We start from the raw sequence: 26,098 nt of genomic DNA on the forward strand, positions 1-26,098 counted from the left end.
TCCATAAAAACAGCTTTTTTTTTCCATTTTGGCTTTGTTAATTGTCATATAGATGACAGATGGACTCCATCAACCTCATTAACAACCTCTGGAAAATTTAATGTGTTAAATATCTCAAATTGATTTTAAAGGATCTTCAGACATAATATTTGATTTTTTTTTCCCCCAACAACTCTAACTAATCATTTGGCCTGTCTTTGTTATTTGTAACAATACGTAAAGGGTCCATTTTAGTAGCTGAAGTGAAGTGCAATTATATTCCCACCTCTACATTTGTAAACATGTGAATGGATGGGACATGATAGTCTCATACCAAAAGAACTGGGAAATTGTTCCCAGGGTATGGTACCCCTGAACCCATATGACCTTCAACAGACATGTGCAAAAGGGACAGACCTCTGGGCGGTCCTGAGTTAAGCTAGAGCCACCATTAGCACAGGAGAGACACAGGAAGTGAGGTAGAGGATAGCTGAGGAGTCTGGGGACTTCCTGGGAAAGGAGGTTGTTGGAGCCTGGGTGCTTGGAGTGGAGGCCCTGAGACTGTTTCTCCATTTTGGTCACGTGAGTGATAGGGACTGATCTCAAAGGACTGGGCCTTTGGCCCAGCTTAAGCAGAGGGAGTATTTAAGCCCTATTCCCTTCTCTCCCCTTTCTCTCCCCCCCCCCCCCTCATACCTTTCTTCCTCCTGTTAGTAATTAAAAACTCCATAAAAGGTTGACTGCTGACTTGAGTTTTCATTTAGGAATTACATAGCTGAATTCCTTGGCGACCTTAAAATTAATATATATAAGTCTTTTAATGTGATTTCCATGTCACACTACCCTTCCACCAGAATGATCTAGATTCTTGGTGATGTTTTTTAGACTCAACACCAACAGTACAGAGGTTTGGATTTTTTCTAGACTCCTCTGCCACATTTTTGTAATGATGGCAGTAATAGATTTTTTTTTTTAATATTTCAGCCAAGGTTGAAAGATTGCTACACCTGAAAAACTTGGGACAAGTATCCATTAGCTTCTAAGGTGGTTTTTTTTGGGGGGGAGGAAGTCATACAGCAGACATGTGAATTCTAATGGTAGTGAATTTGTTTCCTATTGTAATTAAATGGGCTATTATAACTTTGGGGATTTTGGTACTTCTTGAATGTGTATTACATGCTGTACTACAGTTCTTTATAAAAAACTGTTACTTTGTAAAAAATCATTTGCACTTACACAGTGGATCATGGCCAAGTTTGAAAAGGAAATGGATCTCATTTTTGGTGAGAAACCTTTGTAGTCTACCTTTCCTTACCTGACACAGTGTGTCAATGTTTGAAAGCTATATATTTTTTATTTTTAAAACTTTTTATTATTGTTTTTTCTTTGATGTGCAATATAGTATGATTTTGTTTTTTCTCTCCTTTTTTGTATTTGAAGCACGTCACCAGCATTGAGAAGATTTTCTCTAATTTTTTTTGCAGTAATATAAGTTTAAAATACATTTGCCCTAATGTCAATGCATACCCAAAAGCTTTAGACTATAGGCTCTCTATCCACTGAGCTACTTAGCTGCCTAGCACTATGCAAATCTTAAAAGCACTCTTAAAGCAATATAAAATGTTAGCTATTATTTTTTATGCCACCAAATATAGGTTTTCCCAAAAGACTTCATTATCTTGTTATTTAAATCACCTTCTAGTAGAAAAAACAATTTACAAAGATGCTTTTTGTAGTTCTCAAGTACAGGAAATATCAAATAGATATATAAACAATTGAAATTTTGCAATAAAACCAAATGCAACTAACTATAGCAGCAAGAGCCAAAGTACCAAAAAAAAAATAATAATAATAATAACAAATTCCTAAATTACTGTGCCAAGCAATAAAAGGGTCTCCCATTTGACAATAAAGTAAATATTACAAAGAATGGTCAAGGTTTTAGAAATTTAAAGGTTCTTAAAAATAATATAGAAATTTGAACTTCACATAAAATGGATGTGTACTTCCATCCTTTGCCTTTTACTTATAATATACATTCCCCCTGCACAAAACTTGACTCTTAAGCAAGTTTAAGTGCAACACAGAGACATTTCACTGTTAACTAGAATGATACAAATCCTTGTACTAATAGTTGTGTTTCTAGGGCCTTCCTTTTAATTATTTTCAATTGATCCTTATATAGTCTTTGCTTGTTGTCTCTCCTATTACATTGGGAGTTCCTTGAAGATAGGGATTATGCTTTTACTTTTTTTGTATCCTCTGCCTTTCTCAAAGTGCCTGGCACATAGTAGGTGCTTAATAAATGTTTTTTGACTGATTGGGAGATCTTTCTCTTTTTTTCTCTCAATGTCTAAGACCAGTACTGAAAACTTTACCAATTCAGATGCCTTGGCACTGAACTCAAAACAGCATTATTCATAAGTCAGGGGGATCAGGTAAATATCATGAGTCAAACTGCCTATACCAAAATAATTTGCTACATTATTTTTACTATTCTTCTCATTCATCATTTTCCTCCCATTTCTCAAGCATATCACCAACTTAGTTCTACTGAAAAATATGAGAACAACAGAACAAAATTTGTATAGGGAAGGCTTTATTCACTGCCCACTAATGATTTTTCATTGTCTAAATATATTTGTTGGCAATCATCTTCACTGACTACCTTCAATTTGTATCTCTTCTGTAGCATTGCTCAAATAATGCAAAATATTCCCAACATCAGGTACCTATTTACTATACTTCCAAATCTAGGAAGAAAAATAAATTTTCTGCCCTTCCCAAAACAATTATGTGTTGATAATCCCTAATCAGCATTTCTAAAATTATACTGAATAACTTCTGATGGTTGGCTATGCAAAAATTAAAGGATTTCTTGACCAAATTTATTAACAAAAAGACTGATCCCAGGTGCTCCAATGTTACCTACAAAAGTTGCAGCTCACCAATAGATTCCAAAAACTGTGTCTAAAAACACATCCAAAATGTGATATGTTTTAACTAATGGAAGCAGATAATGCATTAACAATGCTTTATCAACATTTATTAACAAATGCAATAACAAGCTTCCTTCAAAGGTTTTTACTCTGGTCTGGAGAGAGTTCTAATACATAAGCCCAATGATGCCAAAAATATATTCTAGTAAGTTCCTAAAGAGCAGAGACTGACTTGCTCTTCATCTTTCTTTGTATTTTCAGCTCTTAGTATTGGAGCCTTGCAGAGGGTTGGAGCTCAACAAACTTTTGCTTACCGTGTCTCATCCAAAAAAAGCCTTAGCAACTTGAGAAAGGGACCTCAAGAGCCACCATAGGTCTGAGATCAGAGTTCAGTTGATGTGCAGAGGTAAAGAAGATATTTACAGGGTCATTTATGGGTTAAAAAATAAAAATTAGTAATAACCAAAACAAGAAGAAAGAGATGTGAGAAATCTCTGAAAATAAAAAAAGACTTGACCATGGAGAAGATGGAAGAGAAAAAACAAAAACGAAAATAGTCAACCAAACCAAATCTAATTAAATATTACCTAAGCAGAAAAGAGATAGTGATGTGGACAAGAATACTGTCCCCCTAGATTCTATCCCTGAACTTTAAGAACAAGTCACTAGAAACATTCAATAAATCACAAACTCTCATTTTTTCCACCTTTGTAACATAAGGATTAATAATGCTACTATAATATCATATTCAAGAAATAGGATGTCATCCAGGTAAAGCATTAAATCACTGCTTTTTTTTATTTTTCTGTATTCTGAAATTAAGCCTCAAATAAAACTGACAACAGAAAGTCTATACATGAAACTGGAGTTCATTCTGTCTCTATGTATAGCTGACTTTTCTTTTTCATATAGAATTCAACAAAGATATTGAATTAAAAAATCATCACTAGAGGTGAAAATTAATTTATCCTATTATCATACCAAAAGTTAAGTATTCCATATCCCAAAAAGAATCATCTTTCATGTTTACACATGAGTAAAGTGTGGTGCAGGCCAATATATTTTAGAGAAAATATAACTAAAAACTAACTATGATATATATATATATATTATAAATATAAAAATATAATAAATATAACTAAAAACATTTGAAAAAATAAACAAAACATCATTCATCCTATTATACAAGCAACCCTCTCCACATTGAAGAGGTTAGGAACATGGCACCCTCACTATTTTGAAAATTAGAATAAAAAAATTTTGGCCCACTCTTTGTACCAAAGAAGTCTGAATTTTTTCTTTTTCTTTTATGGGGTGTTTACTGTGTATATTTATGGTGTTAAAAGACAAAAAAAATTAAGACATTATACAGTAGTATACATATATTTCATACATTTCTGAGTTTCTATACTTTTTCTGTGTCATATGCAACTTCCACAAAACTCCCCAAATTTCTCATTTAATTTCTTATACCAATATGAGGTACACTGAAACTGTGATGGGGAAAGTCGCAATATGGAAAATGCCATATATATATATGGCATACACACACATATATATATATATATATATGTCTGTAAAAAATATAAAACCATAAGTTAAAAGTTCAGTTATTCTAGATGCAAAAGGTTGCATATGTTATCAGTCAGTTATTTTGTCAGTTTTACGTTTTTCTTTGTTACAAGAGGAGGGGTTCAACGTGAGGAATATATTGGGAAATTACTAGTCTAAAAAAAATTAAAAAGTCTTTTTTTCAACAAACAAAATGTATTTATGTGCTTTTGTAGCTTTTGAATATTCAAGGTAATAAGTTTGCTGGAATCTTACATTCTGAGAGATCCCTGTCTAACAACTTTGCCTTAGTTCTTAGTTCTCCTCAGCACCTTTCATTTCCCTCAAAAACACAGGACAATTTATCCAGACCTTCTCTTCAGGGCACAAGGAGTAAAAGAGAGAAATTATGTATGTATGTATGTAGGTATCTTGGTTAAGAATCAAAACCAAGGCCTCTGTACTCCAACTCTAGTACTTTTTCCCCAGTACCATAATGCCTCCAATTGTTAAAAAACTGATTTTCTTTCTTCATGCCTGGAATTTATCTTAAAACTTCTCTTGGGTAAAAGAAATTCATGTAGTACTCCCTTAATAAGCAAAATTAAGAGCTGTCTTTGAAAGCAACAAATAGAATTTTCTATTTTATGCGTCAGAGATTAGGTGGTTAAACTTAAATCACAACTATCACATAATCAAAAAGTCAAAAGCAGTAACAAACAATTTTAGGCCTAAAAACAGATGCCATACTTCCCAGATATAGTTAAAAGCAATCTGAGTAAGGCTCATTTTCACCATCACCTTCTAAATCAAGTAAATTGTTGTCTTCTCCATAAATAAAACTGTCTACAACTCTGGTAATTTGTATTAAATACATCAAAAAAGAAAAAATACATGATATTAGTCTCATAGGGGTACTAAAAAAATTCAGCAGTTTCTCCATGATTATATACCTTGTCTGGGACTCAGCTACTGACAGTGTTCCTAGTAGTTATGCCAAAATTCTCTCCTTTCTCTTCCTTATTAAATTAAATACCTCATATCAAATATGGAATTTGCTGGTCACCAAAATTACAATTCTTTGTTACTTAAACAATTTTTTTTTTTTGGAAAGCCGCCCTGGGTATTGTGCCACTATGAAGGCCCTGTGTCCAAAAACAAAGCAAGATACAAAGAACAAGAAAAACCAACAACAGCTGCACAATTGAGTAAACAGGGTCCTTATTGACCATGAATTGATGTCACCTCATTCTGCTTAGCCCAAAAGTTTCTAGGATTCATCAATGTGGTGAGCTTCTTTTTTTTGTTTGTTTCTGCTTTTCCAATTGTACAAAAAAGAAAGCAAATAAGAAAATAGCAATTTTCTATTTTCAAGTTATAATACATACTTCTACTATATTATCCTCTACTTTTCCCTGGATTACTCCCTTCCTGAATGGAGCTGGAGGAAATCACCAAATCATGCTGATTGAGTTTACTACAAATGTATATTATATAACCTCAAATGAGAAACAGCCATAGGATAGTGGATAGAAAGCTGGCCTGAGAACCAGGAAGAAGTTCAAGTCATGCCTCTGACATGTAGTGGCTGTATGTATATGTGTGACATATATTGGAAAGTCTGCTCAACTTCTCAATGTCTTTAAGCCATTCTCTCAAATTATAAGTAGCAAAGAAAGTATCTACCTACATTGGTAGAGGGAGTTTCCCCCTCTATCTGTGAAATTGCAGGTCTAGCTCCCCTTTCTATCGCTAATCTCAGCTGGGTCTCCCCTAACAAAAACTATTTCTTCTACTCCTCTTTACTACTTATAAAAAAAGGCTATTCCAAATCTCTTCAGTCCTCCTGCCTCTCAGCTTAGGGCCTCACAGGAGACAAAAAAAAGCTAAGGTTATTTCCATAAAGTTCCTTCTCCACTTTTCACCTCATCACTCACTATATCTTCTTCCTTGACTACAAATGCAAAAGTGACCTTCCTCCTTACAAAGGCCAACTGTTGTTATAATACTACAGGAACTCTTGATTTCATCCTTTCTAGTCTTCAGTAGTTGCCACAACCCATTCCCACTCTCTAACCTTCCATCTCCTCCCTATCTCCTAAGTTCTTTCCTAATGCTTACAAACTCCACTCCTCCAGACTCCCTCACTAAATCCTACCACCTTGGCTAGCTAAAATCCTAGATCCTTCCTCCTCTTTTCTGCTAAACTTAGAAAAAAACAAAAACAAAAAAAAAAACAGTATACATTTGGCAATCTCATTTCCTCTCTTCTCTAGACTATCTGCAATTTGCTTCTCACTCCACCATTCAACTGAAGCTCCTCTTTCCAAAGTTACTAATAATCACTTAATTGCCAAATCTAATAACTCGTTCTCTCAGCCTTCATCCTTCTAGATTGGTCTACAGTATCTGACATGTGATCATCTTCTTTTCCTCACTTACTCACTCTGGAAGACTTCTACAAGTCTCACCACTCCTAAGGCTCCTTTGCTAGATGTTCATCTATGTCACACTCATTAACTGTGTGTGTCCTCCAAAGCTTGTCCTGGGCTCTCTTATTTTTCCTCTCTACACTTATTAAAATTTAAGTTCCATGAGGGAAGGGACTATTCTTGCTTTTTCTTTACACACCCCAAGTTCGATGCAGTGCCTGAAACATAGTAACTGATTGATAAATATTGTCTGAAGATTTTTCCTGCTCTTTCTTTCTCTTACTTTTTAACTGGAGCCAGGTAACATGGCAATAGTGATACAAAAAAAAAAAGGATGGCCAATTTTTTTTTAAGCAAGCATATAAAATGGAGATTCATAATATCATATAAGAGCTTTTTTGCATGTTCTATTTGATTGTTGGTGTTTAAATTCAGAATTTTTAAGTTTCAAAAAAATTGTTGATAGATTCAAGCAAAAAATGATGGTATCTATAAGCAGACTAATTTTAATTTGTCCTACTTTTTTCCCCTTTTTATCAGAACTATCTGGTCTTCAGTTTTGAAGAGGATCTCCCATATTATCTCATAGGGTGACCCTAACAGAAATTCACCAGCCCATACTAATTTGAAAGAAGTCTACTATGATTGACAAATTCGACATTAAAGTATTGACTTGCCTTAGTAAAAAAAAAAAAAGAATAACCTTGTAATCCAGACTCTAACTCAGTCTCAATACATACACTACAGAAGACTAGCACTCAAAAGTTATTTTAAAATGAGTTTCATTATACCAAAGTTTCATTAAACTCAGTAATCAAAACCTTTGATAAGGAGAGGTCATCAAGATTTCATAAAATGTTAGTTATATGGGGGCAGCTAGGTGGCACACCGGATAGAGTGCTGAGCCTCTTACTCAGTACAAATCTGGCTACAGACACTAGTTGTAGAAACCCGGGCAAGTCACTTAATCCTGTTTGCCTCAGTTTCCTCACCTGAAAAATGAACTGGAGAAGGAAATGGCAAACCGTTCTGATCTTTGCCAAGAACCCCAATGGGTTAACGAAGAGTCAGACATAACTGAAAAAAGTGAATGAGAATTATATGATACTATTGGTTATCAGGAATTATTGATATTAACTATTTAAATATTTATTTGCTCAAATACTACCTATTATAACCTATAAGTCAATAAGAATCTAAATACTAAACTAAGTGTTAACTACTTACAGAGATTGCCTCCAGGATCTCCAAATTTCAATTGATACACTATTCAGCTGCCAAAGTGATAGTTCTCTAAAGCATGGGACTGACCACATCTCCTTCATTTCCCAGTAAATTATAAGTCAATAAGAATTTATTAAGCACTTAATACATGCTAGACACTGTGCTAAGTGCTTTGTATACAAAGAAAGGTCCCTGACCTCAAGGAACTCACATATTTTAATGAGGGAAAATTTTACATGTAAGGAAAGTAATCTTGGAGGGGGAGAATGAGAAGGGAAGAGACCAGGAGAGGTCTCTTGTAAAAGGTGGTATTTGATCTGAATTTCAAATAAGGCCTGGAAAGTGAGGAAGCAGAAATAAGGTAGGAGAACATGGGGAATGCCAAAGAGAACAACGTGCCACAAGAATTTGAGTAAGGGAATCAGACTTGCCCTTTAGTAAAAATCAGTTTGCCAGCTAAATTGTAAACCTCAAAATTTCTTAGACTTATAAATGTTGGAAATTTCACCATTGGGATATTTCATACTTGGAAAATTTCTTACTGATAGTCTATTGGAATGGGAACCCCATTGGCATGGGAGGTTCCTTCTCTTCCCTTCTTAAGATTACTTTAGGACAGAAACCTTTTGCTGAACAATGGAAAGGACTTTGACCTATGCTTAAGCATAGAACAGGAATTTCTTTGAGTCATGATTGATTTTAGAATTGATACAATGGAGATACTTGGAATCAATCTCCACCCTATTCAGTCCTAACAGGATTGAGTAAGGGCTGCAGTCTAGATCAAAATTTAATTATTCCAATCTCTACCCTACTCAGGTTAACAGGATTTAGAAAGGGCTGTAGCAAAGGAGCAAAGATTTAATCATTTGAAAATATGACCTTCAACAGACATGTGCAAAGCCTCTGGGCGGTCCTGGGTTAAGCTAGAGCCTCCATTGACACAGGGAAATTGATGGACAGTGATTGGTAGATGTGAGAACTGAGGGGAGGCAACTTGGATGGTTTCCTTAAAGATCAGGGAGGTCTAGAGACTCGGTGTGGTTTGAGAAGTTGGTCGGTGTGGTTCGTGTGGGCTCTGAGAAGCTTGCTCTGAAGGAAGCTGAAATTGGGGGCCTCTGAGACTGTTTCTCCATTTTGGTCACGTGAGTAATAGGGACTGATCTTTTTTCTTTGCCCCAGCTATCTAAGGGCTTGGGCCTTTTGGCCCAGCCTAAACAGAAGGGGTATTTAAGCCCTATTCCCTTCTCTCCCTTTTTCTCTCTCTCTATCTCTAATTCCTTTCTTACTCCTATTGTAATTAAACTCCATAAAAGATTTACTGCTGACTTGAGTTTTCATTTAGGAATTACATAGCTGAATTCCTTAGCGACCTTAAATTAATATATATCAGTCTTTTAAAGTGATTCCCTTGTAACAAAGTGGAGGACGATTGAAGTGGAGAAAGACTTAAGGCTGAGAGATCAACCATGGCACTATTTCAATAGTCTAGGTATGCAGTTTTGAGTGCCAATATCAGAGTATCAAGATTTTGTGAAGGTAGAAACAGGATTTAACAACAATTGAATTGAATGAGGTGAATTCAAGTATGGATTCAAGAATGAAACGGATTGTAGAGTCTGAGTGACAAGGAGAATGGTAGTATACTCCATAGTAACAGGACACCTAAGAAGCAAGGAGGATTTAGAAAGAAAAATAAATAAGTTCTGTTCTGGACATGTGTTTGAGAGACTACTGAACATTTTGTTTGAGATGCTTTTCTAGTTCTGGATTAGAACTCAAGAGACTAGGGATGGATAAGAATGAAGATAATTTATATAGTGTTTTAAAGTTTGTAAAGAGCTTTAAATATGTTATCTCATTTGACTCTCACCATAACCTTGAAAGGTAGGTGCTATTATTATCTTCATTTTACAAAAAAACTGAGATTTGAAGATTTCAAGCAACTTGCCTAAGGTCACAATAGCCAGGAGTCTGAGACAGGATTCAAACTCAGGGCTTCCTGACTCCAAGTTCAACACTATTTATTGTCATGTAGCTGTCTTCCTATAAATAGAGAATTATTGATAGAGAAAAAAATTGGACTAAGGGCAGTAGCTCAGTGGATTGAGAGGCAGGCCTTGAGAAAAGAGGTCCTAGGTTCTGATCCCAAATACTTCCTAGCTGTGTAACCCTGGGAAAGACACAACCCCCCACTGCCTAGGTCATCATATTCTTCTGCCTTGGAACCAATCCAAGAGGGAAGTTGTGTTTTCTTCTTAAAGAAAGAAAAAAATAATTGGACTAATCCAGGATAAATATGAAAATTGGCATTTAAAGTTCCTTACAACCTCACCCTTCCTTTTCAGTCTTCTTATAATTTACTCCCCCTGTAGGTACTCTAAGATCTAACTGCATTGGCTTTCTTGCTGTTCTTCACGCAGGACAATGTATTTCCCAACTCCCTAACTTTTCACTAGCTCCCTCCGATGCCTCCCACAATTCTTCCTTCATGCTTCCATAGTATACTTTAAGATAGTTCAAATAACCGTACTTCCCACCTAGAATCTTCTCCCTCAACTCCTCCTGGCTTCCTTCAAGACTCAGATGAATTCCAACCTTTAAGGAGCCTTTTCCTTTTCTTCCACTTTTACCTTTCCCTTCTCTCGGTTTCTACCTTTCCATTTAAGTGGCAAATATCTAGTACTTGCATGTTAAAAGTGAACTCTAGGAGGACAAAGACCACTTGGGCCTTTCTTTGTATTCCCAGTACTTATTAGCACAGGACCTGGCACATAAGCACTTCATTCACCCCACATAACTAATCAATAACCAAATCTTATCATTTCTACCAACACATTCCCCTCCTCTCCATTCAAAGAGCCTAGTTCAGGTCCTCATCACTTCCTGTCTGAACTACTAAAATAACCTTTGAACTGGTGCTGCCTAGTCACTCCCCAATCCAACACATTCTCCATTCAGCCACCAAAGTGATGATTCTTCTAAAAGTGTAGTAAATGTGACCAATTCATCACTCCCAGCTCAGGCAACTCCAATGGCTCTCTATCATCTCTAGGATCAAATATAAAGTCCTCAGTTGAGCATTTTAAAGCTCATCATTACTGGGTGGCCCCTTCTTACCTTTAAAATCAACTTAAACTTAACCCTCCCAAGTATTCCATAATCTTATAATTGAAAATCTGTTACCCTAAAAAAAGAACTACATTTCCCAGGAGCCCACTGACTTCCTGTCCTTACATACTTCTTGTAGACAGGGGATATTAGGCGGGGACATGGAGGGTCCCAGCCTTTCTTTGGCCCTGTTGTCAAGCATGGTGATGGTGAGTGGAGATTTTGAAATGTCTAATCAGCCATGGGCACATGGTCTTTATTTTGTAGCCTCTTTATTCCTTTATTTCTAATGATCACTAATAAATCTCCTAAAATATATTTTTATTATTGAGATTTAATTTTAATTTTTACATTGATGGCAACCAGAAGTTGGAGGAAAAACTCTCATTAAAGAGAGCTAAGATCAATTTTTTAAGCCACGTTTCTCCTGCCAAGGCTTTTCACCGACCCTACCCACCCACCCTCATAAACTCTGAGAGAACTCCAAAATCTCTTTGGAGCTGCTGCCTTTTTCTTTTCCTACTTTTTGCCTGGTCAATCTCTAGGCTATTTTTAGCTAGGGGGCTCTGCTTGAGCCCATGTTCCTCAGTTCCTCACTGCTGCCTCTGGCAATCCTCCTCCTGATCTCTGGCCCCGCTCCTATTCAGCTCCTGAATTGGCCTCCACCCCAACCCTGACCCTGACCCCCAACCCTGACCGCTGTTGCTGATCATGCTGGGTTGCTGATTGCTGCCCCTGAGAAACTAGTAGTTCTTGGAGCCTCTCTCAGGGCAACTGGTAAAAACTGGGGTATATTTTCCTTAGGCAAAGATTAGCCTCCTAACTCCCTTCTCCATGTGGCTGTGGAAACTAGCATTTTAACTCATGGGGAAAAGGAAGAAGGAAGTCACTCTTCCAAACAGGAAGTAAAATTGCAAGCATGGTGCATTCTATAAAAGAGCAGTGTATTACATATCTCAAACAGTTTCCAGTTTTAGGATGTTTTTTCATGAGTACACTGATCCTTTCACTTATCTTGCCTGAGATTCAGGGGAGAAATTCATCTCCCTATAACCCTTTGCCATTTGGGCCTGCCCAGGCTCTAAGATTCATCCAATTTGGGATTCCTTCACACTATGCTCAGCAAGGAATTCTCCCTCACTATGGGAGATCCAAGAGCTCTGACAAAAAAAGTATCTGAACAGATAGAGAATGGAACTTTTAAAAGACTGGAGATAAAGATGTTAAGCCTTTTCAGACTCCATTGCTTTATGAAAGTCTTTTATTGTATTTTGCCAATTGTTTTGTTTACGATTTAATTTTGTTGTTTTAAGTTCATATATTAATGTATTCAATATTACTCTGTTACACTGAATCATTTTAATCTATTGTGTTTTAACTATTAGATAAATTCTGTTACTTTTAGGGCATGGTACTCTTGGATGGCTCCCAAGAGGGAGCATCTCTCATTTGTAACTCTTCTACTTATTCTACCCTCCCCCAGAATGAGCTAGATTCTTGGTGATGTTTTTAGCCCCAACATCAACAGTACAGAGGTTTGGCCTTTTCTAGACTCCTCTGCCATATTTTTGTAATGATAGCAATAACAGATTTTCTTTTTAAAATATCTCAGCCAAGGTTGAAAGATTGCTATACCTGAAAAATTTGTGACAAGTATCCACTAGTTTTTAATGTAATACAGCAGATTCATGTAAAATATGATAGTGAGTTTGTGTGCTATTGTCATTAAATGGGTTATTATAACTTTGGGGATTTTGATACTTCATGAATGTGCATTACATGCTATACTACTGTTCTTTATAAAAAAAAAAAACTGTTACATGGCCAAGTTATAAAAGGAAATGGACCTCATTTTTTGGTGAGAAACTTTTTGTATTCTCCCTTTCCTTAGCTGACAGTGTGTCAATGATTGTAAGATATATATTTTTGATTTTTAAAACTTTTTATTATTGTTTTTGCTTGTATGTGCAATATACTATTTCAGTTTTGTTTTTTCTCTCCTTTTTGTATTTGAAGCACATGTCAAAAGTATTAAGATTTTTCTTGAACTTTTTTTTATTTTTCAGTAATATAAGTTTAAAACATTTGCCTTAATGTCAATGCATATCCAAAAAGCTTTAGACTATAAAAATGATGCCATCGATTGTTTTTTTTTTAAATGGGACTTTATTTAATGATTCTGTCTGATTCCAGGAGAAGGAAATACAAAAAGAGCCACTGCACAGTGCCAAAGAAGCACAAACCTACTTACATAGTGCCAATCAAGCACAAGGTCAAAAAAGACCAAACCAATCCAGGTATGTTTTATGACTTGTACCTACTATGAGACTCGAGGTTGCAGAGCTTGGCATATGTTAAGATGGAGGACGCCTTGTATCCACACTCTTTGTGAAATACTCACAGACAAGTACCGAAGTTTGGCTATTATCCTGACTCCCCCTATCCCTGACAGTGAAGGTAAAATCGGACCAGGGAATGACACTTCCCTATCACACAAAAATATAGTCCTTTTTTCTCTCTTATAGTATGACAACTTCCTGTAGTCTTGGCTGCAAAGGGGTAAGTGAAATAATGTGGGATAGAAATTATTTTAATTGGGCCCTGATTCAAGAACCTGTTATAGGTTTATTTTCCTTTACTTGGAATTTTTTCACATAAGACTTTGATGGTCTATATTTCATCCAGAAGTTATCTTTTTTCTTTTATTTGGATTTCTTTTTATGTTTTTTATTTTTCTTGCCGATTCATTTACCTCATAACTCAGCCATGCATCCCTAAGTGATTCCTGTGTTTTTAACACTCTCTTCAAGGGAGAATGTATTATTGTTATTCTAAAATGCAAAATTTAAATTCTTTTGAGAGTAATTTTAGGATAAGAAACTGCTACCTCTCCAAACCCAGAAAGTAAACTGTTTGGAGAAGACACCATGAAGATGCCTCCATAGACCACACTCTGCACCATTAGATCCAGAGTGAGCTTTGGGATATGGTGATTGGAACTGTGTGGCGTTGAATGCATTTGTTTTTGTATGTATACTCTTATGCTGAAGGGGACTGTCCCCTAACTGGCTTTTTGTCAATGAGCCTAGCAATCATTGGTTTTGTCCTCTTATCCTCAAATTATTGTCATTTCAAAGTTGGTTATGTTTATAGATCCATTGGAGAAATTAGTCTTCCACACATCTCAGGGGAATGTATAATTGAAAATCTGTTACCCTAAAAAAGAACTACATTTCCCAGGAGCCCACTGACTCTCTGTCCTTACATATTTCCTGTAAACTGGATATTAGGCAGGGATGTGAAGGGTCCCAGACTCTCTTTGGCCCTGCCGTTGAGCATGGAGGTAGTGAGTGGGGAGTTTGAAATGGCTAATCAACTATGGGCACATGGTCTTTATTTTGTATCCTCTTTATTCCTTAATTTCTAATGATCATTAATAAGTCTCCTAAAATATAATATTTTTATTATTGAGATTTAATTTTAATTTTTACACAATTCAAATACAAATAAAATTCTTCACTCACAATACTCTATGCCTTGGAAATGGCTGTCCACCATGACTGGAATACTCTGTTCTCTCATCTCCACCCCATTAATTCTCTCATTTCCTTCAGGACTCAACTTAAATGCCACTTTCTAGAGGAGGCCTTTCCTGGTCCCTCCAGTTACACTTCTCTTTTCAGATTATCTTCACATATTTTGCATATATCTCAAATGTTCCAAGATATTTACATGTCTTTCCCCATTAGGATGTACACTCCTGGAGAACATGGGCTACAATTATTGTTTGGAAAATTTTTTTTGACTTTCTTTGTATCCTCGGTGGTTAGCACAGTGGCTGGAATACAGTAAGCTTTAATAAATGCTTCTCAATTAATTAACTGATTGTATGTAACAAGACAGCAAAGTTGCTACATACAATTACACCAGAAAGAGATAATATAATGAGGAATGCTATATTGTTACCTTTTACACAGAAAACAACAAAAACCATTTCAATGTTTTCTTCTGTAACATGAATTAAAAAGGACTAACTGCCTTCTTGTGGTCAAACACTTCCCAGGGCCCTTCTTAAATGAGAAGGACTTCCGAAGATCTAAATGTACATGGGACATAATGTAGAAACAAAAACTTTTCAAAGAGGTCTTTTTGAATTTTAGCAAAGGCAACAGTTTCCCTCAAAGTCAATATTCATGTTCTCATAGAGAGATGCTTAAAAGAGAAACCACAAGAGTACAACACATTTTATCAAGTGCCAGAGCAAGCCAAGAACAGAAGATAAAGTTTTAGTACTCGTTACACCTCATGACAAGGATTTGATTAAGGATTAAAAAACATGGGATACTAAGGAATTCTTGAAATGTTGGAAAAATATTGTCACTTGGGAACATAAATGATTTTGGCACATGGTTTATTTTAATTGCCAGGTTCTTAGAAGAAATAAGTACCTAATTAAGGAATTTAAGAGATTAAAGATCTTAAAGGAGAAAGGAAAATATCTTTTAAATTCTATTACCACAGGTTAATAGTTTAAGACTATTTTAAATCAGTTAACTGTCACATGTAAACTTCATAACTTTCCTTTAGTATATTAAGAAAGGGACAGAATATGAGGGAAGCACAAAAGAAGGGGAGAAAAAATGGCAAGGTTGAATTGGATGATGTTGGTTTCCCACACACCTTTGAATTTTTTTATATACAACTTAGAGAAAGGTCTCTCATTTACTGTAAACTTCTATTTTAAAATTTCATTCCCTAAGAACAAACTGGTGAATTATAAAGAATTCAGGGGAAGCTAAAATAACACATACATATATCAGCTACCTAAAAGTATTGTTAGCTTTTTAAAATTCTTATCAAGTATGATAAGTATGAATAACTCAAGGCAAAAACCAAAGCTAGGGGTTCATAACTTTTGGAGCTTATTCAATATGCAGATGATACTAAGAAAAATTATCCTCAACTATATTTTAGGCTTTACTTTTCCTCGAGTGCTTTAAAAATTCTATCATTGGGGGCAGCTAGTTGGCTTAGTAGATTGAGAGCCAGGACTGGAGACAGGAGGTCCTGGATTCAAATTTGACCTCAGGTATTTCCTAGCTGTGTGACACTGAGCAAGTCACTTAATCCCCATTAACACAAAAACAAAGAAAAATATAATATAAGCAAGAGATAAATTTAGCACCTAGTTTAAATAACTCACCTACTCAAGAAGAGTTCTTCAAACATTTTTTTAACAAATAAGTACACTAAAACAATCTGTCAAGTTTCACAAAGCCTTAGTCTAGTTGAAATAACAGGAAAAGCATAAAATTTACTAGATGGTAATAAGTTGTATCATCCTTAAAAAAAAGACACTTAAAAAATGAAATTAAGGTTCTTAATTACACTAATATCAATTATTTCTTATATTTAAAATTCATAAAGATGCTTCACAGTAGGTTGCAGAAAGACCTGCAGATATACAAACTGATCAACTTAATTTGCCTTCTGTCAAATATACAAAGTATTACCTTCAATCCAAAGATTAATCTTTCAGCAGTAGAAATAAAATTTGTTAAATTATACAGGTAACAGCTGGATAAAAATCTATTTTTGAGCTTTGTTTAAAAAATATCAGGTATGGGGGGCAGCTGGGTAGCACAGACGGGAGGTCCTAGGTTCAAATCTGGCCTCAGACACTTCCCAGCTGTGTGATACTGGGCAAGTCACTTAACCCCCATTGCCTAGCCCTTACCACTCTTCTGCCTTGGAGTCAATACACAAGATGGAAGGTAAGGGTTTTAAAAATTAAAAAAAAAATACATATATATATATGTATGTATATATATATCAGGTATGGTAGTCTTCACAGCTTCAAACTTGAGAAACAATATTTCTGAATAAAAAGCAATTAATTGAGAATTTCTGAAGGAATCTATAAATCAGTCTGATTGATTTTTCACTCCTTGCAAGCTACTGTCACCAGACCTGTAAAGCTCCAATAGCATCCAGGAAATGACTACACTACTGGGGTTGAAAACACTATCAGGAATTTGGACTACTAGTTATGTTGTTTGTTTGTTTTTTTTAATGAGACTAATGCTGCTCATGAAGCTAAAATATTACCTCAAAAAAAGAAAGGAGCTCTTTACTGTTATGACAGATTAAAAAAAAAAAAACTACTCCACAACCATATCCATATCTTCTAAACAGTGTCAAGTACAGTTCCCTGAGGCCATCCTCCACTTTCTGACATATTTGCAGAAGTTCATTTTTAACCAGATTAAACAAATTTAAAAACAATTTACTTTGTTTTTCATCCAAATCTTATATGTCCTTGGACACTAACAGTAGAACCTAGGATAGCTGGTTTCCTGCTTTATGAACCTGTTAGCAGTCTAATGTCCAACACCCCAAATGGCAAGTTTTTGTCATACCTTTTTACAAAATAACAAAAACAAAAACATTAAGCATCGAGAAGTAAAAGTACAAAAGCCAAACCATAAGAAAAATAGCCATATACAGGCTCTAAACTGAACAACAATCATTTCCAGTTAAGGTGTGCACTACAAAACATGAACGGAGCCAGTATAAGAAATGGTACGGGTCCTGGGAGCGTTAACAACCTACAGCACATCTAAGCCAAGAAAAGAAGGCCAAGAACTGTTAATGACAGCAAGCCTGGGCTCTGAAAGGTGCATAGAATAACATCAAAATACAGGATTTCCGAATGCCATTTTAATACTAGTGGAAGAGAGAAGGCAAGTGCAGTAAAAAGGCAAAGGCCAACGTCTGCAAGAGAATGTAACATAAGACCAGGATCTTGTGGCAGCATCAGCTGTCCAGCCTCATCTCACCTCAAACACACAACTTAATTTCAGGGTGTCCTTATCACTGCCAGCAGCAAGGAGGAAAAGGTGGGGAGGAGGGGAAGGCGAGAGTGGATGATGATAGTGCACAGGAGAGAGTTCCCAAGTGACAGATAAGGGCCCTGAAGAAGCCCGAGAAAAGAAGCCCCTATAAGAGGCGTTTCTACCGACAAAAAGAGAGCTTTGGCAGCATTCTCGCACGAGAAGGGAGACTCACCGCTGCCACTTAGGTTAAGGAGCCAAGCAGGGGGAGACACAAGACTAGGGGACGAGCTTGAAGAAGCTGAAAGATTGGGGAGGAGGGAAGAGAGAGAGAGGTAACGAGGAGGAGAGGGATTTCCCCGAACATTTCCAAGAGAACATCACTGAAAAACATGGGCAGTTCCCTTCCCAGTCACGAGTGTAGGATTCCCCCTCCTCAGCGATAAGGCCCCGACCCCCCCCCTCGAAGGGGAGTCGGCCCTTGCTCTATGACTGCTCCCTCTCTCAACCTTTCTCACAGACGGACGCTGCTCCTCCATATCGCTTTCCCCACATCTTGCTCCCTGAACCGGTGGGGAAGGAGGGGGTGTCCCCTCTCGCCTGTGCCCTCCCCAGGCCCGACCCCTCCCCCCTCACCTCTCCTCAGCGCCTCCTCGTAGCTGAGGAATCCGATCCGTGACTCCTTGGCGCCCATACTCCCTTCATCCCCTCGGCCGGGGGTCGGAGCCTGATAGCGCCCCCCGTCCCCGCTTTCTCCTCGTCGTAGTCCCCGGTGACGGTGTCCTCGTCCCCCGTCCTTCCGCCCCTTCGAGGCGCACCCACACACGCACACACTAACAAGTGCGGCTCCTGGCCCGGCGGCTCCTCCCGGCCGCCGCCAGTACCGTCGCCAGCCCAGCCGCTGCCGCCGCCGCCGCTGCTGCCACCGCCGCCACCGCCTCCATGCTGAGTCACGTGACCCTGCTCCCACACTCCCCCCGCCCCCCCTGCCCTCCCCTCCCTACTCCGCCCTCCTCTTCTTCCACTCCTCCCCCAAGACCTGCCCCCACGCCAGCCCCGCCGGGGGCCACCTGACCCGAAACTCTGGGATTGTTCCGGGTAATGGCCGACTGGGGGAGGGGAGGAACGCTGCGCCGCGCCCAGTCCCTTTCCGCGCACAAGCGTAGGGGGAGGGGCCGACCGGTCTCACGTGGGCTGTCGTCCCCTCCACTCCCACCAATCAGAAGTCGAGCAGTTAGATCGCCCTCTGGCCGCGACACAGAAGGCTGTGGGGGGCGGGGGCAGAAAGTAGGGTAGGTTAGGCTTTCGGTGCGAGCTAGTCAGGGAAGAGGAGGAGCAAATTAGAGGAAGTGGGGAGGCTCATCGTTCTCTCCGCCCCGTGGGCGGAGCCATCTTGTACCGGGAGGAGACAGCGGTTGAGCTCGCAGGATGCTCTCGGGCGCAGGCGCTTTGAGATAAGAAAGGACGAAAGCATTGGTTCTTGAGGGGAGTGGTCTCTGACGAGATGTGGGACCCCTCCCCCCACTCCTGCCACGCCCCGGAAATTTCTATCTGGGGTGAGCTGTGGGAAAAGTTATACTCAGCTGGGATGCCCTGGGAAAGGCTGTACTCTTGAGCTCCCGGGCATCTTTTCCTAAGGACTCAAAGGTACACATTCCCCTCCAGGCGCGAGTCCGACTTTGATGCTATAGTTTTTTCTTTTTGACTTCTGGGGGCCCTTTCCTGCTCCTGGGGTAAAAGCACCTGCTTTTTCTGACCTTATTTCCGGTGACTCCCATAGACTGAACAAATCTGGAATATAGTCTTTCATCTACGCCACATTCATAAGGCTGGCTTTAGGTGCCACCTCTTCCCAGAAGCCTTCCCTAACAAAATAATATTCCTTGTTAGAAATGAAGTTCAGAAAGATGATAGACTCTTCTCAGTGAATCTCTAAGGTCCGGAGCCTTTCCATCAAAACAAGTTAAGTTTTTGTCTCCTAGGTAAACCCAATTTCAGATAGGATTGAAACAGCCTTTGTGTTGACTGGTTAATGCCCCTCCTTCCCAATAATTAGGATACCTGATTTTGTAAATTGCACATTCTGATTAGTTAACTTTGGAGACAAGATTATAAATCTCCAAGTGACTAGGATAAAAGAAGACTGCCTGTTCCCATACTTTGTGGCCTTAACACAAGCTCTTGAGTAGCCATTCTCTTCAGGATGAAATAAAAGCTTTTGACACACTTGACACTGAATTCAAGATTCTTTTGAGTAAGTGGTTCATCTCATTCCCAGAGTAAAGGTCTAGTCCTCATTCACCTACCTACTTAATAAATTCCAGTGACTTTTTTTACCCTTTTAGGGTTAAATATACACTCTAGGATTTGATATTTAAATCACTTCACCTGAACCTAACCTAATTTTCTGGGTTTATATTATTTTATATTTTTTTTCTCACTCTATGGTTCAGATAAACAGTCTTTACTGTTCCTCACACAAGATGTCTATTGCTTATGCATCTGTACTCTGCCCTTGAAATGCATTTTCTCTTAGGACTCTAAAAATCTTGATCTTACTTTCTACCACTTAACTCAGTATCGGAATGCTTAATAGGTACCTGGAAATACATGTTAACCTGACTTCCTTCAAAGCTCATCTTACGGGGCTTCTAACTATGTGAGGAGTTTCCTGATTTTAGGCCTTTCCTAATGTCTCCTCTCCCTCATTCATCTTGTATTTATTTTGTGAATATATTCTCTCTCCCAGGAGACTATAAGCTCCTTGAGAGCAAAGACTTTAATTTTATTTTTGTCTTTGTATCGCATTCCCAGATGCTGTACCTGGTACTTGTCTATGCCTTTAATATATGGTTTTGACTGATTGGAAGTATGCTCTTTGATCTAAAGTATTTAGTCTGGATCTCCCCTTTGACTCCATCATACCTCCACACTTTCTTTGTATGTCTCTTGGGAAAGACAATATGGTGTTTTGAATAGCAGGCCTTAGATCCAAAAACACCAGGACTCAAATCCAGCTTTTGCTGGTTGTGCAACCTTGGGCAAGTCATTTAGTGGCTTAGTGCTCAAGAGTGCTCTAACTGCAAATTGCAGAAAAAGTATCCATCTGCTCTGGTAAGAAGGACTCCACCTGGGACTTCCCCATACCAGTGAAGTCATGAGTCCAATCTCTATCACTATCCCTGTATTTCCCAATGTTATATACTCCCTCCCAGGAAAATGTAATTAAAATAGCTGATGTTAAAGACTGAAAGGTTTTAGCTTTGATATTTATTAAGCACCCTACATCTATTCTTTCATTTGATATTAACTAGGTGAGTTTAGGAACTACCATTTTTTTTATCTTCATAGCCCAAGTATTTAGAATAAGATAAGTATTTAATAAACATTATTGAATTGGTTATTAAAAATAAAGCTTAGCTTCAGATCTAGACAACCTTACTATATAAAAAGGTGGTAGTTAAGGTGTTTTGACATTACTGCTTTCCCAGCAGACCAGATCAGCAAGGTAACATTAGTCACTCCTATGCCCTTTCAAGACACCTGTTAAGCAGTTTATTTTGAAACCTCATATTAGCCTGATTATTAGATGTCTATGAATCACAGGGTTAGGAATGCAATTCAGGCCTCTAATTCTAGACATTAGTTTGATCAGGATGTATAGCTAGAGACAGAAAGTCTCAAAAGGCTAAACAGGTAGGATTTTGAATATGAAAGGGGGTTCTTGAGGAATCAGTCTAACAAATGGACATTTATTTTAATACTTTCAAATAAAGTACTCTCCCAAGAACTCAGCTGATTTACAGTGAGACAAGAAGAAAGATGCTACTCAAGGTAACATTCTACAGTTAAAGGATAGACTTACATTATCAGCATCTTAGACTACAGTAAGGAGCAAGTCATGTTCTAACTTAATGCAGTTTTCCTAACAAGAAGATAAAAATATGCTGAGAATCCCCTTGTGTTACAAGGTAAAAAAAAAAGATGACAAAAAACACTTCAAAGTCCAGGTGGTATGTGAACTAAATACTAAACATTACATCATAAAGGAAAACTTGTAGAAAAATGGACAAAGGTGCTATAAAAATCAAGTGTCCAGAAGGAGAATTCTTAAATGAACATGAGAGGTGATCATTAAAATAACACATTAAAAAACACATTAAAATCGATCATTTTCATTCCATAAAATTAAAAAGATTTTGTCTAAACAAGGCTAGTTACAATAGGAAAAAAATTTTCTAGTGGAAAAGTATATTTGATAAACAAAACAAATACCTCTGATAAAAGTTCAAGGAGTTTGTACAGATAAAACCAAGAACCATTTCCCAATAGATTAGTCAGTGTTTATAAACAATTATCCAAAGAATAAATTAAAATTACCAATATGTGAAAAATGCTCCAAATCACATAAGGAAAATACAAATCAAAACAATTCTCAGTTTTCAACTCATTTCTCATATTGACAAAGATGATGAATGTGTCAGAGAGAGTATGGGATAACAGGCACCTTAATACACAACTGGCAGACCTGTGGATTAGACTGATCATTTTGGAAAACAGTTTATGGTCAAAATATTCATATCCTTTGGCTCAATGTTAACCCCTTCTGAGCATTTAACACAAGGAGATAAAAAATAGAAATAGGTGAAAAGTAAGTTTTATATCTTAATATTCAAAGTACTTTTTGCGTGTTTCCAAAAAAAAAGTAGAAACAATGTACACCAATTGTGGAATGACTGAACAAACTGTAGTATATTAATGTAATGGAATATTTTTGCAGTTTTAGAAGCAATGAATAGAGGAAATAAAAAGAAATATGGGGAAATGTATGAACTAATATAGAATGAAGAAACTGGAGCAAGAATATACCACAGCCACAAAAGGAAGCACCTAAAAAGCCATCATAATTCAGATAAATGCAGTGACCAATCCAAATGTTTCCACTTGTTCTTTGCAAAGGCAAAAGCTATCCCACAGGTGCTACATTCAAGAGACTTTTCCTGACTCTCCAAGTAGTTAGTGCTCCTCTTAGTCATTTGTTTCACAAATATCCTATATCTGTGAACGTGGGCATGGCACACTGGTTAGTTGATTGATTCCAGAGGATTAAATAAGGAAAAAGAATACACATGCAAAATGCAACATACTTCGTAGATTTTGCTTATTTTTTTTCTTTTAAACAAGGTCAGGTTCTGTGGAAGGAAGGAGCAACATTGGGAAGTGTTGTGGAGAGGTTAAAAGAAGGGATCACACTAACTATATAAATAAAATAAAAGATTTATTTACCTAAAAGGGAAAATAGAAAGGAACCTTACTTCTAATCCCACTACAGATATTAAAACCCTATACTTTCTAAAATTATTTTAACCTAACTAATTAAAGGAATAATTAAAGTTAGAGAGGGATTTGCAAGGGAAAAACCAACAGGGCCCAAAGAAATCTCACAACTAAGAGTCCTTCTTTGATCCAGACAGCAGTCTCAGGATGAAGAGTCCTCACCGGATTCAGGAGGGGATGAGGATTAACATACACACACAGTCCACCAGTGTGGGGTAATCACTCACTCAACCACTCCTTCCAGATGGTCCAATTTCCTGGCAACTAGAGGAAACAGCTTCTCTCTCTTCCAGAGTCCACCAACTCTTTCCAGCAACTGCCTCTGTGTCCAGGCCCAATCCTGGGAGTTCTGAGTGGAATGTTGGTCTGCAGGGTCTCATGCCCTGTTATGCCCGGCTAGAAATCCCTTACTACAGTCCCCCCTTTGCACAAAGCCAAAATCATGTTGAAAACACTATTTTGGCATTTGTGCACTTTACAAACTTACATATTCCTTAAAATAAAATTTCTACCCCAAATAATAAACAATCTACACCCAACTATCTTATCCTATCTAATACTATCCTATTCTAGGGATTTAATCAAGGAAAGGAAAAAGGGGAATAATACAATGAACAATTACAAAGTTCAAAATACAGATCAAACACATGCAAAACAAAAACAAGCAAATAACATCAAAATATAAACATAAATTCATGCAAAACATTAAAATCATAAAATATTACTTTTATCAACTAATACAGAAAATTCTACTACTATTGCAATGCATAAACAGCAAACTTAGACAAAAATTTTTGAAAAATTACAATAAACACAACATTGTATAAGTTGTACAAAAAATTAAACCAAACCATCAAACTTACTTATGCAAAATACATTTAACAATAGATAAAATTAAGCATAAGTGATCTAGTTACATAAGTTTTACATATATACAATGTACACATGTATGCTATGCATATATATACATACCTCCTTTTTACACATATGTTACATATATAAATATACACTCTAATACAAGTAATTTTATAAACTATAATATATACTATTTACATATGTGTAGCAGTCCACCTCTAGCTATGGACAAGGGGAAAAGTTGGTATGTACAGATTGCGTTAGAAGAGAGCATGCTCAGTCTTGAGCATGCTCAGTATTGCACGTGGCTGGGAAAGCCTCTGACCCTTGACCCCAGCTTCCCCCAGGTCAGACGGGAACACAGGTTTCTTTGTGCTCACCTGCTTAAGAGAAACCACACCTATACCTTGTCATTAACCAATGAGAATCATCCCTATGTACTGTGTATATTTGCATATCAAAGATTATATATAGCCCAGCAAGCTCTGCCTCTCGCTCTCTCTCTTTCAGGCTAGCTGATGGCTGTCCTGGCAGGAGCTTGGCCTCTGGCCAAGCTCCATCTTTAAACTTTCTCTATCTCTCTTTCATCTCTCCGACCTGTGGGGTATCAAATGTGGATCTCTGGACTGGTATAAGCCTTCGGAGTGGTCCTTTGATCAAAGCTTGCCTGTGGCTTATGGATAATTAATAAAGACTCATTCCTGCCACCTCATACCTCTAATTTGACTCCGTCATCCCCCTCGTGGTATCTAAAACTTATATCCTGTCTCTATCTTCCTACCTTAAAGCTTCTCTCCCCTCTGAGGAAGCTTTAATATGTATTTCCAATTTATGTGTGATATGTGACGTTATATCATATGTACTATGTAATGTATGTTGTATTTTGTAGTGTAAATCAGTATCTTACCTTATACATCTTAAACTCTAATCTATCTAACTAAAGCCCTATCTTAATAAAATTTCCTAAAACTAATCTCACCTACCTATACTACTACTATTCTAAACTAAATAGCTAACTATTTTTGTTAGTAACTAACTATAAGTAACTATAACATTGTTAGTACCTAGTTATACATTGCTTTACTAATTCAACTAGTGATTCAATGCACCCCAACCATGTTTATATTTTTGGGTATGTTTTGTTATGTTGCTCTTCATGCTATGTTACATTGTTTTGTTAGTGTTATTTCAGTGTTACTGTTGTGTTACTATTGTATGCAATATATTTACCAAAACTTCAGATTATTCTTTTTCTTCTCAATTTGTTTGAAGAATTCTTCCTCTCCAAAATCCATGATAGTGAAATGTATTAATGAATGCTTGTAAATATATGTTATGTTATATTACATTACCCAAATTCCTTAAAACCATTAGTCCATTAATCACTTGATCCTCTTCGTTGTAAATTCCCTTCAAAGTCTTTATCTGCTTAATATTTATAAGTCTTTCAGTCTTCACAATGTCCATCAATTTTCTGAAACCTCTTCATCTGCAATGTTCTCTTACATCCAAATGTCCTCTTCCATTGGAATGGTCCTCTCCTTCCTGATCTTTTTGACTGCAGACTCTATTTGACTGATGAATCTCAACTTTCTATGAACTCTTCTTCATTTTTTCTTCAACAATTTGTACATTTTCATTATCAATTCTGTGAGCTAATTTAATATGTGAGCAATGATTCCATGAATCTCTTCCTAATACTTTCACTGAAGAAGGTGAAACTAACACAATTTAGAAGGACCTACCCAACTCTTTTGAGTTGCTAATATTGCAAAATTTTTCACATACACCATATCACCTGGTTGAAAATTATAAAGAGAATAATCCAATGGACCAG

The 26,098-nt window shown here is 37.2% G+C and overlaps 1 protein-coding gene across 1 annotated transcript in view; it reads right to left on the bottom strand.

Annotated features, from left to right (window-relative positions):
* Positions 1–19,034, bottom strand: part of USP32 (ubiquitin specific peptidase 32) — a 258,739-nt gene extending 239,705 nt beyond the window's left edge. The window contains exon 1 of the mRNA XM_007481750.2: positions 18,706–19,034. Coding sequence (XP_007481812.2) covers positions 18,706–18,763 — 58 coding nt within the window. The 5' untranslated portion in view covers positions 18,764–19,034. The remainder of the gene's footprint in view (positions 1–18,705) is intronic.
* Between the last annotated feature and the right edge of the window lie 7,064 nt (positions 19,035–26,098).

The sequence above is a fragment of the Monodelphis domestica genome, chromosome 2 (assembly GCF_027887165.1).
Source record: "Monodelphis domestica isolate mMonDom1 chromosome 2, mMonDom1.pri, whole genome shotgun sequence".
Classification (NCBI taxonomy): domain Eukaryota; kingdom Metazoa; phylum Chordata; class Mammalia; order Didelphimorphia; family Didelphidae; genus Monodelphis; species Monodelphis domestica.